At 29.9% G+C, this 13,792-nt stretch overlaps 1 protein-coding gene across 2 annotated transcripts in view; it reads left to right on the top strand.

The window, feature by feature from the left end:
• LOC145248044 (carnitine O-palmitoyltransferase 1, liver isoform-like) overlaps nucleotides 1-13,792 on the top strand; it is a 124,277-nt gene that overhangs the window by 47,639 nt on the left and 62,846 nt on the right. For both annotated transcript variants that reach the window (XM_080109775.1, XM_080109776.1), the window contains exons 2-5: nucleotides 974-1,156; nucleotides 7,830-7,960; nucleotides 9,450-9,621; nucleotides 12,994-13,101. In XM_080109775.1, the coding sequence (XP_079965901.1) occupies nucleotides 1,016-1,156; nucleotides 7,830-7,960; nucleotides 9,450-9,621; nucleotides 12,994-13,101 (552 nt within the window). In that variant the 5' untranslated portion in view covers nucleotides 974-1,015. The remainder of the gene's footprint in view (nucleotides 1-973; nucleotides 1,157-7,829; nucleotides 7,961-9,449; nucleotides 9,622-12,993; nucleotides 13,102-13,792) is intronic.

Raw genomic sequence — 13,792 nt, 5'->3', positions numbered from 1 at the left:
TGTACAAAATGTATAACAATTTTTTTCAATTTTGACCTTTTTTGACCCTTAAAAACTACTTTAACCAGCTAAAGACCCATAAAACAATGGTCCATAAAAAATCCAATCATTTGAGGCCCATAGCACCACTCTGTGACTTAGTTTCAGAACAGATAGTTTTTAAATATGGAAACACACAGACATTAGTGAGTTTTCTAAATTAGATATGTCAAAAACACCAAGGTTTATCTGGTTATGTTCAAAAATATTTTTTTCTCTTTGAATTTGTAATCTTATATGTTCTCCAAATATGTATACATTTGTAAAAATTCATTTGTATCTGACAGACAAATGTCTTTTGACAATCAAAACTCTGAAGCAATGTTGATTTCATATACACATTTATTAATCATCAAAATCGGTAAAAATGAAAAAGAATAAAATCAGTTTCATCGACCTTTAAATACAAAAAAGGGACGTTAGCAGAGACAAGGAGTCTAATATAACCTAGAGAGAGAGCATGAACTTGATAAATTGCACAATGGCAGATAGTTCTTCAATAGAAAGGAGAGATATTTAAACATAGAAATAATGCCAGAAAATGAAAATATATTAGGTGAGAGCCAAGAAGACATAAAGGCTCAAATGCGGGGAGGGGGGGGTAAACAAAAGTATGCTAAATGAAAACAAAATTGATAATACTTAGTTCTATGCTTAGGAAGACAATATTTCATACTGAAATATGGCGCCATGTGGTCACCGAGTAACCTGTTACAACTACTGTGTCAATAAGGGATCTAAACTAAAATTAGTCAAATTGGAGACTAGTCTGAGAGTGTCTCTTAAAAAGAACACAAGGGCCAGCTAAAGAAGATAAATGATAAAAGATGTATATTAATGTTTGACAGAACATAATTGAATGTTATTCGATTTTTCTTTTCTTTTTTTCTTGATTTATTAAAATTTTCTTAATTTTTTTTGTTTTGTTTCATAGGTTTTTAACTTCATCCAATTTGTTAAATAACGTGGGTCAACAATGGCGGAAGCCCACTCAGCTGTTGCTTTCTCATTTAGCATTACCTCAGACGGACTTGATCTTAACGTCAACAGAGATGTCTTCAATTTGATTTTCCAAAGTGGTCTCATTGCATGGAAGAAACGACTTGGAAGACTTAAGGTAATTAAACTTTCTTATTGATTTATATTCGTTTTTGCTTTAATTTTTTTTTTTATTATACGGCTTGCTGCGAACAAGGTTAGCACACGGCCAAATATTATATTAATTAGTTGAAAAGGTATGGACCCACACTTCATCATTCAGAGATAAAAGTAGCAACTTGTACTCAATTAATTGTATACAATCGATAGCTTACAAAAGCTATTATTGCACTAATAGCCTAAAGTGTTTATTTGGCAGTAAAAGCCAAACTCAGTCTGACAATCTACACAAGGGTTATCTTTCCTTGCATTATTTCCATTCTCTCTTTTAATACTCATACATTAAAATCACTGATAATCTCTGCAAGATTGAATCATAAATACGTTGATATGAAATCCGGTATAGAAATTTATTTAGATCTTCATACAATAATAACATCCATATCATTTCTACTTAGACAGCTATGCATTTATCTATTTTATAAATTCCCTAAATAAAATTACTGTATTTAAAAACAATTCCCAAACTAAGATATCTGTTTTGACTTTGCGAGACTGAAAATAGTCTTTTTGAATCATAAGATGCATCTCAAAGTTGCTTAATGCTTGATTTTTGCCTTTACACTTTGATTCAAGACAAAAATTAAAGATTTTTCAAATCAATTTCAAATTTTCCATGGCCACAAAGTAAACTTTGTAGAGGACATGTTTTTTAATGCAGTAAAAATGGATTAAAATGTCTGGCAGTGTTTACTTCATGATTGCAAAAATTTGAATGTGATTTTGACACCATTAATTTTTTTTTTTTTTTTACTGAGATGTCACCACTTATCAAAATTCAAAAGCCACTCAAGAATAAAGATTAAATGAGTGTAAGGTGAATGGTAAGAGAACACTGTGATGGTCAGTAATGATGGTGATTGGGCAGAATTTTCTTATTAAAGAAGGCAGCCCAATAAGAATTTGTTTACATTAGACTTGTAATTAGCTGGGATGCAGTTCCATGGTATTGTTTTCCAGACACAATTTTCAGAAAAAAACTTTGCTCATGGAATTTTCATTTGGTTTTAGGAAGAGAAAGAAACTTGACAGTGGTTGTAGCTGTTCATTAGGAACTAATCTAGTATTATCTTTGGTTCAAAATAAAACTGTAAAAAAGAGAAAAAAAATTAAATATGGTTAATTTGTGCTAAATCTTTTTCTAATGTTTAAGTTCCACACTATTTAAGTGCACATCTAAACCTATTTTGGACCTTGGTGCTAATTAGAATTCCATATGTAGTGATCACTTTACGCAGTGATTGTTACATAGAAATCAATTGTCAAATATTGAATGCCTTTTGTAGTCTTCCATATATGGATATTGGATGTTTCAGACCAATTTAAAATACAAGTTGTTTCTGTATTTCCTCATAATAGCAATTATATTAGTGGCTGTTGAGTTGTTCTCTTGCTTCTTTTAGCTGCAGTTTGGTTGTGCGTTTGATGCTCTTTTTTATATCAGCAGCTGAAATAGTTGTTATCGTGTAACTTAAAATAAAACTTTATTTGTCTAGGTCATAATTTTTTGTTGTGTTTATTTTAGTTTTTTTTTCTTTTCTATAATATTTACATTCTTTGCAATATACATAAATACATCATTAGTTTAACATCTGTTTTACATACATTGAACAGCTTTTAGAAATTGACTTCCAATTTAATCTATCTCTGGTCAAGCTTTTATCTCTTTATCAAGTGCATCCTTATCACTTTCTCTGTTTTTCTTGACCTAACTCTAACCCAACTGACTCTGCTATCTTGATTGTTCTACACATAATAAACAAAAAACTTATCTTTTTTTCAATGTGATCAAGCAAGTGAGGTATCCTATTTTGCACATCCACACTCCAGATTTAATCTGCCTTTTAGGTCATCAAATCGAAGCCTGTCCTCAAGACTCACGTTACACATTGTATTATTCTTAGATAATTTCTATCCACGTAATGCAACCTCAACCATTTTATCCAGGTTTCACTTTCATATATTACCACACTGCATACTGATAGATGGTTCTCTTGGTCAACAGTGATAATGCTCTGCTGGTTTGTAATGGAATGAGTTCCTTGAACTTCATCTACTCCAAACTCTTACAATTGCACTAGCAATACTGTATTTCTATAGTCTTATTTTTGCCTTCAGATAAATTGTTATTTAATATAATTCTAGTAGTAATACCAAATGACATACAGTTTAGCGCTGAACAAGGCATATTCTGCTACTTAATCTGACAGTCATAGTTTTGTAAATACATAATTAATAGATTTCTCCTCTGTCAATCAATATAAAACTTATATGATTAGATTCAAAACAAAATTTTCTTTAAAATGGTATTTTAATATTTTTGTTGTGATTTCTATATTCCAAAAAATTGCAATTTAATTCTGCCTATTAACGAAACGCTGCCATGGCATGTCTGCGAGCGATAGATGACTTTTCGGATGCACACGTTTTAGGTCTGTTCATATAAATACTCTACACAGAAGTTCTACTAGTCGATGGCATTTCATATTTTTAAAACAAGAGAAAAGAATTGTCTTTATCACAGAATTCAAACAAAACACGTGTGATTTTCCAGTCAAAAGTTAGAAATCTTGAAATTGAGGCTTTCTAGTACAAAAATAAATCAAGATAGAAACTTTGTTCAAACGGTAATAGCTAATTATTTCTTTTGTTATAAAATTTTGAAAAAAATTAGTTAAAAACTTTTTTACATGAGCATCAATAGAAATGATAGCGAGCCCCGATATTTGATTGTTTTTATTTCAATTCATTTATTTATTTTTTTTTTTGAGTGCTGTCTTTCATGGGCAATGTGCGATGCCATCATGTAAATTCATAACAAAACGTTTGTTTACAAAGTGGATTACAGCAATGAAGTATACATTTTTTATTTTTATTTATTTAGAAAACATCAGTTTTTGATTATGGAAAAAAAAAAAAAGGAATATTTTGGTAATGTTCTATTTTTGCATTAAAAAAAAGTTTTTGAAAAAATATTCAATTCAAACAAAAAATTGAAAAGAAGAAAATTTGGTCTTTATGCACTTATGTTACCATACTATTTTTTAAAAATAGTTTTTTTTTAAGTTAAATTAAAGTTTTATGATATCGTTTTTATTATTATTAAATTTTTAAGTGGAAATACGGAATAATTGCAAAGCCCTCTCCATCTTAAGAATGGATTTCTAAATAACAGTATTTCAATACAGTAACATAAGTGTATAAGTACTGAAAGTTTACTTGCATAAAAATAAATGAAAAACATGTTTAAATGGGATAGAAATGTTTAATACAGATGTCTGAAAATATTATCATTTTTATACATGTTTATATTATACTAGACTACCCGTGACCCGTTGGGTCAGTATGTTAGCTATGGAATTCATGTATGAGCGTGACCTTTGTGATGTAAAGAAAATCTGTTTTTTTGACATAACAGAAACATTTCTATGAAAGTATATTAAAATGAAAAAAGAATATAGATAGATTTCTATGAGTCGTTCTGTTTATTATAATTGATTATTTTTTAAAACAAAAATTTAGTTACTTAATTATAAGTGGTGGGTGATATATCTGCTTTTTTTTTTATTTATTTTTTTCACATCATTCATTTCTGTATTATGTTTAAACCCCACTCTTCCCATGTTAAATAATAATTTCGAAATAATGTTCATATTTTAGCGTCCCAATTGTTCTTTTGTTTTTGTTTTTTTCGCGTTTAAACTATCCAAATAAACAATTGTAAAAACTGTTTTTTTTTGTTTTTTACATCGTTCATTTCTGTATTACGTTTAAGTTATTTTAAACCCCACTCTTCCCATGTTACAAAATAATTTTGAAATTATAACGTTAATATTTCAGTGCGCAGGTCAAAATCTGCAAAATAAGCGATTTGTGTTTATTTGTTTACGTTGTTATGGGTTAATGTTTATGAGCGCATGCGCAACCGGATGTCGTAAACCGGAAAGTGGGTTACATACATCGTTACAAGGTTATTTGAGTTTTGTAATTATATAGATTCTATTACTGTTAATTGATAAATACTAAAAATTTCATTAAAATTGGTTGATTTCCTGAATTTTGAATAAATTTTTGAGAGGAGTGGGGAGGTCTACAATTCTAAAACAAGAGTCCCTCAAACTTTTGAAACACTTTATTTAGAAACCCACTCTTAGCATGGGGATAAGATGTTTTGTAACTATTCTGTACTTTCATCTAACAATGTAATAAAAAAAAAAAAAAGGATATAAAAAAAAATTGAATTTAGCTTGAAAATAGGACAACAAAAATGGTGCTGTAATCTTACTTTATTTCGTTAAAAAAATGTTTTTATTTAAATTTAATTCAAACAACTTCACTCAACACCATTTTTTTTTTTTTTTTTTTTTACGTAAAACCGCTTTTAAACGAGTTAAAACACACAAACTAAAAGAATAGCATCTTGTCTATAACATTTATTGGGTTTGTTTTACAATTCACACAGATATGAAAAAGTGGTTACAAAACAAATATGACAAATAAATGTTACCAAAGTCAAGATAAGTTACTCCTCTATACCTACCTCGATAAATTTTTGGTGTTGCAAATGTTTATTCTGTTCGAAAAACAAGTAGTCTCAAGTATTACATGAGAATAAATAAAAAAAATGGCTGCAATGTCTTTTGAAATTTTTGAAGTCTCAACAATAACTTGTAAATAAAGAAAATTATACAAAATAGTGGTAAAACCCCACCTGATAATTATCATGGCAACTTCAAGCTGTTAAAATGAAACTTAATTAGTTTAATGTACTTGAAAAAAATTGTAATTTGTGCAAAATTTCCTTTCATTTGATATGCTACAAGCCATATTTTGTTTATAATTTTTTTGAATTGTATCATGATGGCCATCTTGGATTTCCTGGTTTCCATTTTGGATTGCCTGGTCGCCATCTTGGATTTTTCATGATGTGATAATGACAAATGATAATGTCCATCAGAATACAACTTCATATTATGATGATAAAACCTTACTTAGCATTTTTCTTAGCTGTTTTTATGATGTTTCTACTTAAAGCCGTGAAAATTAAACTGAAATATGCTAATTATTAGTATTCAAATTAGTCCACAAGTTACCAAATGATATGGCCGTAAATAAAGCCAACTGAACCTTCATGGTATTATATGTTCAAAATTTCATCATAATATCTTAAAAAGATCTGAATTTACATCTTTTTAAAGATGGATTATTATGTAAATTGTGCAAATTTCCTAATATTTTCAGTCACAAACTTCTATGCATTTGAATAGGACTGACGTAAGACAAAAAGTCCAATGAACAATGCATTTTTTCATACATAACTCCAGTTTTAATGGACCGATTTAAAAAAAAAAAAAAAAAAACTAAAGATAATATTTCTTTGTTTTTCATACTCTTTTCAATAATACTTGATTTGAGTTTATTTGATGTAAAGAAAATATAGTGTGGTATTGCAAATTCTAGGTCATTTCACACATAGAAATGTCCTCAATCTGAAATGTGATTGGCTGTGGTGACTCCAGCAGATTTAATATTATATTCCTCCATGAGAAAATGTCAAATGCTATCAAGCAAAGTCAAAGCTGTTGAAACCTTGACTGTCCAAATATATCAAAATGAAAACAAGCAAACCTTTATCGTTGAATCTTGAAGACACTTATTTGTACATTTATTTACGTGTCTCCACATGAGGACGATCTGACTCACAAAATCAGATTATCTAATCTATCATATAAAGGAGATTTGTCTTTGTGTTCATCTAAAAGTTAAAAACGACACATGATATTTTTTTTCATCATTAATTAATATAGGCACTTTTATATATATATATATATATATATATATATATATATATTTACTTTCCAATGGCATTAGTAGGGCGTAGGGTGATAATTCTCTTTGACACAATAAATTTTTTTTTTTTTTTTTTTGTGTTAAAACTTATAAATTTAGTTGACAGTTCAGTTTAATAGCTAAAAAATTTAAAGAAAGCACTGAATTTAACAGATACAAACCATCTGTTATGTCTTTGTTCGTAGTGTAAGATTTATTAATTTTTTTTATTCATAGTTGTTTATTCTAAAAAAATTCTTAAGTAATTTTGTTTTTATTACAATTTAAAGTAAAACCATTTTTTCCAGTTGAGCTGAGAAACACAACATAGATAGGCTCATTTATATAGAGTACAGATATTATTGTCTTGGAATAAATTAGGTTCATTTTTTGAGATTTGATTCTCGAAACTTGGATTGGTTTGTCTTCATGACTATTTCCTTGTGAACCCACATTTAATTTTGATGACAACCTTGAGGTGGCCGCAGAACCAGCCACAGACTTTTGTCCCTATCTTCTGATTTGGGTCTTCAAAGGTTTATTGTTGCATTCTTCACTAAATTCCAAAACACTTTTTATCACAACATCATGACTACTTACTCCAACCTCTCAGAAAACTTTGTTCTATTACTAGAAAAATAAGAATAATTTTAACTATGTTTGGAATTACGTTCTTTATATATATATGTAATTAATCTTACAATGCCATTTAGCATATTTGTCGATCTAAACTTCCAACCAATATTTTATAGAAATTAAAATTTTACAAACTGTTTATGACTTTTTTTTTTTTCTTGTTCTAGAACTCCTGCCGTACTGTTATCTATCCTGTCACTCCTTTTGGACTGGTTACACTCATTGTTACATTTGCAGCCATAAAATTTGTTGGTTGGGCTCCACCTTTGATAAATTTTGACCCATGTTTAAAATACTGGTAAGTTATATAATTTCACTAAATTTCTACGTATTCATTCTGATATTGTCTTTGTCCCCCCACCTCTCTATATATCACACACACACACACACACACACACACACGCACACACATACACACACTGACTGCCAATATTTTACCTAGTAGTATATATGATGTGTTTAATTTGCTAATGAACAGTTGATTGTGATAATTTTTTGTTAGTGTATGCCCTCCTCTCATGACATACGAACATACACAACACTGCCTTTTCCAAAAGCAAAAAGTGGTATCAAGGGGATGATCTCATGACAGCAGAACAGGTACTACACTCTCTCCTCCTGAATTGAGCACTGAAGATAATATAATAGTACAGTAAAAGATGCAGTAGTATAGTTTTGATTTCAGACAAATACCAAATCTCCATTATTTATATATATATATATATATATATATATATATATATATATACTAGAAAAAATCTAATCCATTGAGGCACTCATTGAATTTTGGTTAAATTATTTGAATCAAGAAAAGAGTTTGCAAAGCCAGTTAACTGTAATTTTATAAAAACATTGATTCCAAGTTTTTTTCGATCTGTTTTTTTCTTTTCCTCTCTGAATTGAATGGTATTACTGATTAAAGTAATATTCACTTCTATTTATAAAGGATTGTCACAATCTTTCATTCTTTATTATCTTCAACTTAATAAAAAGAGAAAGATAGTTATGGGAGTGAGAATAAGTAATGTATCGAATGAAAAGAGGTAAAAATGATAGAAAGTAAGAGATGGGTCACTTGATAAGCCAATTACAAATTATGACTAATTAAAATACTTAAAATGGAAGGGTTTCTTTTTCTTCACACATAGCTTAATCCCAAAACTAGGGAATGTTTTAGCATGTGTATTGTGTAATTACATAAGAAAAAAAAACCTTTGGAAAATGAATATTGATTTAACTTTAAAAAATGAAATTATATATTTATTTTACAAACAAAATGAAATTTATTGTGATTTCATAATTATTTTTGTTAAATATAATTTTTTTTTTCAAATGCCATGGTATTATATTCTATTTTGGATTTCAATAAATAATAAAAATATGTATGTCACATACAGGCAAGACACTGACAAAGATGAAAAAATTGTGATTATTAAGTGTTAATTTGAATAACTCATAAAAGAAAAATTCTTATTAGCATGAATTGTTGATTACATTCAATATTATAAGTTGTCTATTAATTTTATGATTGTAGAGATTGATGAAACCCTAGTTTTCTTACCATTTCCTGGATTTTGAATTGTTGAAAAATATCTGTATTTTAACAATTTTTCTAGTCGGAATAAATATATTTAGAAAGAAACTGAATTAAAATACAACTTTTTCCTGCAAGGATAAAAAATAAGAATTGGTTAGTCAGATTCAAATTTATCGATGACATACTTTAAAAAAAAAAAAAGAGTATTATATGTTATCAGTAATTTCTGTTTCTTTATTTTTAACTCCAGGCGTGGCATGTTCAATCCAGCAGATCAACTGTTAGAATGTCTTCTTTATGGGATAATGGTGTGTGCCCTGTTGACTTTCCTCCTTCGTTTTACCTTAAAAAGTTTATTTTGCTACCAACAATGGATCTATGAAACTAGAAAAGTGCCATCAGGGAAAACAAAATTTTGGATGGTGAGAAATCTTTTTATTTCAAAATAAGTTAAGAGTTTAGTTTTAAGAATTTGTCTTTAAAATGTTGCAGAATTATAAAATCACATTGAAAAGCAATATTTGCATTTTTTTTTTATTTTCTGACTTTTACTTTAACACCAAATTAATATGAAACAGCAAATATATTTTATGAATTAATTGCAAACAAATTTCTTAAAAAATAGATAAATATGATTATGGAATTATTTTGAAGATTTTTTTATGACAAATAAAGAAAATGGCAAACTTCTGCTTCAAGCCCTGCACTCCTGTATTAACCTTTTGCACTGAACATTAATGTTATTGTACTCCCACTTCCCAACAAGGTCCAGCAAGTTATGCTACCCAGCTTGTCTGCTCTGATCTCGGGTGGCCGCTGGAACTCTAATGTCTCTTTGGTGAGGGTCCTGGTTGATAAGATGATTCAGTCGCATAAGTTGCCACTTTCCTTGTGTTGCTTTTGCTGGAGTGTGCAATCCGTTCAGCTCTGGTCTCCAAAAATCAGCATCACTGGAAAGTAGAGGTCATTTCAAAAAAAAGGAAGAGAAGACAGATAACTCGACAACTTGGCTTGTATAATTAAAACAAGGTAATTATTCAATGGCAATTACAAATTCTGACCGTCTCTGACTTCAGATACAAAATACTCGGGGACTGGTGGCTTTTGTCAGTAAAGTCGAGGCAACTAACCCTAAGTCTGAGGGACCTGTCTCTTCACAGTGTGGACTCAGTGGTTTGGAGCAGAGTGGGACCCAAGTGAATGTGCTTTTTCTCAAAGGTTTGGGTCTCTCAGCAGTCGAGCAGATGTGTCCTCGAGGCTATTGTTGCCTTCCATTATATTCAGAATCAGGTAGGCTTAGTCCCCCTTCCCCAATCAACAGAACTTTATTCCACTATTCTCCATAAACCAATCTCAAAAAGGATTGTATTTCTCAAGCTTTGAGGGACTTTTTCCCTTTCTTCTCTCTTAATTCATACCTCTCATCATCACTAAAGTGGGAGGGCCCCAGTGCCTTCAGCTCCACTCTCGTTAAATTTTTACCTTTTTTTTTTAAGGGGGGGGGGATTTGTTGGATGGTTTTCCAAAGGCCATCTGTATAAGATAGGATAAGTAAGTCATCATAGTTGATCCTCTTTCCAAAGTGATTTCACGGTCAATCCAATAATTAGAATCCACTTGACAGTTTATCTACTTGACTTGATTTTCTGGTGGTCCCTCAAATAAAACTCAAGTGCCAATTTTCACAGCCTGAAAAACATTTTATGATTCAAACTTAGATCCTTCAGCTATCCAACTTGGGGGGGGGGGAGTCATTTTCATTATCTGTTAAAACAGATTTCTTCTTTTTAGTATCATCATCACCACCACCACTATTACATCCAACAATGTGAAATCCCCTCAACTTGTATCCAAAGGACCATCCAGATGCTGACTGCTTTCTAACCCGGCAAGCAAGGTCATTTGGTGTTGCCCGGTGCACCATCTGGTTACATTATTGCATTTTTTTTTCTTATCCTTTGCAAAACTCAATCATGTTCTGCAGAGTCAAAAACAACTTTTCCTCTACAAAACAACCAGGCCAAAAACCACAAATAAATATTTGAAGATATAAAGAACTTGAAGCATAAAACCTTTTCCCAAAATTACTAAATTGAGCATTAAATATTAAAAAAAAAAAAGGTTGATAGGACATAAAATAAACCAACCATATTAATATTTCTATTTTTAAGTGATAGAGCATTGCGTTTCCTTTTTATGGATTCAAGTACAAATGTGGATCCTATGATAGTATTGTACCTCCATTTTGATCAAAATAAAATATACTTATCCAAGTTCCCTGGTAACATACTTTGAGAATATATAGGTGTTGCAACAAGATCTTAAATGACAAAAAGAAAATGAAAAAGACAATAAAAACAAAAGTTGTATATGCAGAGATTCAACAGTTTATTTATCAATAGTTACATACTACATTATTGTTGTTTTACCATGCCAGCAGATACAACTATCTCAAGATGTGTGTGACAGAAGTTACATGCTTTGGTAAACATGTCTTTGTCTGTAGCAGTGAATGCCTCAATGATAGCAGCTTTCAAAGACTCTACTGCTTTGTGGGTATGCTTTTTGATTTTGTCCTCTATCACAGATCAGAAGAAATAGTCAAAGGGATTGTAGTTCCAGGAGTAGGGCAGTTATAAATCCAGCAATCAGTGGTGAGGGACATTGTGTACAGGAACAGAATCTTGCTGGAAGACACAGGAGTGGCCAGGAGATTACTACGATCTTCAGCACCTTCTGGTAAATCGTTTATTTTTTGTCAAGTTTTGGATTTTGCTGTAAGACCATGTAGTTATTGCGATGCATTATAACTCTAGGAGGAATTCATTAACATACAGTAACTACAACTTTCTATATAAAAAGAAAATAATCATTATAATTGTAAAACTCAAATGACCTTATAATTGGTGTTGTAACCCAACATCCAGTTTACAACTTCCGGTTGCGCATGTGTACATAAACATAAACCCATAACAGCATAAACAAATAAACACAAATCTCTACTTTTGCAGAATTTTTTTTGCGTTTAAATTATCCAAATAAATAATTGTTAATACTTTCTGTATTTTTTTTTTTTTTTTTTTTTACATCGTTCCTTTCCGTATTACATTTAAGTTATTTTAATGCAGTTTTCTTACAAATAAATCTACTTCAACCCGTTGACAACCATAAGAGCATTTTACGACGGTGATTTACCCACTGCTTTCCCTTTTTTTAAAATTTATTCTCGATTTTTTAATACACCTTTCTTAAAGAACATTTGTACATTTTCTTCTACACTACCAACATAAATAACCCCAAAAATGTTTTTTAATTTGTGTTACAAATAAATAATTAATGCGACAATAAAACATTGTTTTACTGTGTACATTTTTAGTGTCCCAATTGTTTTTTTTTGGGGGGGGGGGTTGTGTTTAAATTAAGATATATCAAAATTTGAATTTAACTTTAAGTATTATGGTATCTGTTCTGTGCACATTTACCTATAAGTATGGCAAGCCACTTATAATTCAATGGCTGTAAGTTTTTTGGGGTTTTTTCAAAAATAAACAATTATAAACAGAACAACTCGTAGAAATGTATATTCTTTTTTCATTCTAATATACTTTCATAGAAATGTTTCTGTTATGTCAAAAAAATACTATTTTCTTTATGTCACAAGTGTCACACTCATACATTAATTCCATAGCTAATATAACATACTGACCCAACAGGTCACGGATAGTCTAGTATTCTTTTAAAATTTAATGAATTCTTAAATGTTTGACTTTTAAATTCATTTTTTTCTTTTTCAGATTTTTATAAAAGTTTTCAAACTGATTAGCCATAAACCTCTTTTAACCAGTTTCCAAGGTTTACTTCCAAAATTATCAGTGCCATCAGTGGAACACACAATGAAAAGGGTGAATATTTTCAATTTTTATTTTTTTACATTCAATTCATTTTAAGTTTCAATTATTTATCCTTATTTTATTAAATTACTTTAATTACTGTTACTACCAACAAAAGTGTGTGTGTGTGTATATATATATATATATATATACACACACACACATGCAGTAACATGCATAAGTATTGGATACATGCTATTTTCTGTTATAACTAGTTTTTATTAACTATTTTGCCTGATATTTAAGTAATACCCTGTAAAGTTGTTTTAGTTGTAGGAGAAGGAAAATTAAAAACTCACGGTTGAATCCTTTTTTTTTTTTTCTTTTTTATCAAAGTTCAAAATTACCCTATGTAAAAGTATTGGATACATCAATTTAATATTTTGTTATGTAGCCCGTGTTTTGTTCCACAACTTTCAGTCGGTTTCTATAGTTGGCTACAAATTCTTCACACTGATCCACCATTACTTTATCCTATTCTTTCTTGCATAATTCCTCTAATTTCGTGATATTCTGTGGATTCTGCTTATAAACTTTAATTTTCAAAGTATTCCACAAATTCTTAGTTGAATTCAAGTTAGGAGACTGACTTGGCCAATTGAAAGTAGAAAAATCATTATTTTCAAACCATTCCTTTGTAAGTTTTGCAATATGTTTGGGATTATGTTGTAGCAGGAAATTTTGACTGTCCTAAAAAAGAATT

The sequence above is a fragment of the Euprymna scolopes genome, chromosome 26 (genome assembly GCF_053919585.1).
Source record: "Euprymna scolopes isolate OS-2025 chromosome 26, ASM5391958v1, whole genome shotgun sequence".
Classification (NCBI taxonomy): Eukaryota; Metazoa; Mollusca; class Cephalopoda; order Sepiida; family Sepiolidae; genus Euprymna; species Euprymna scolopes.
The sequence above is the reverse complement of the archived record's forward strand: the minus strand, read 5'-3'. Positions and strand labels throughout refer to the sequence as shown.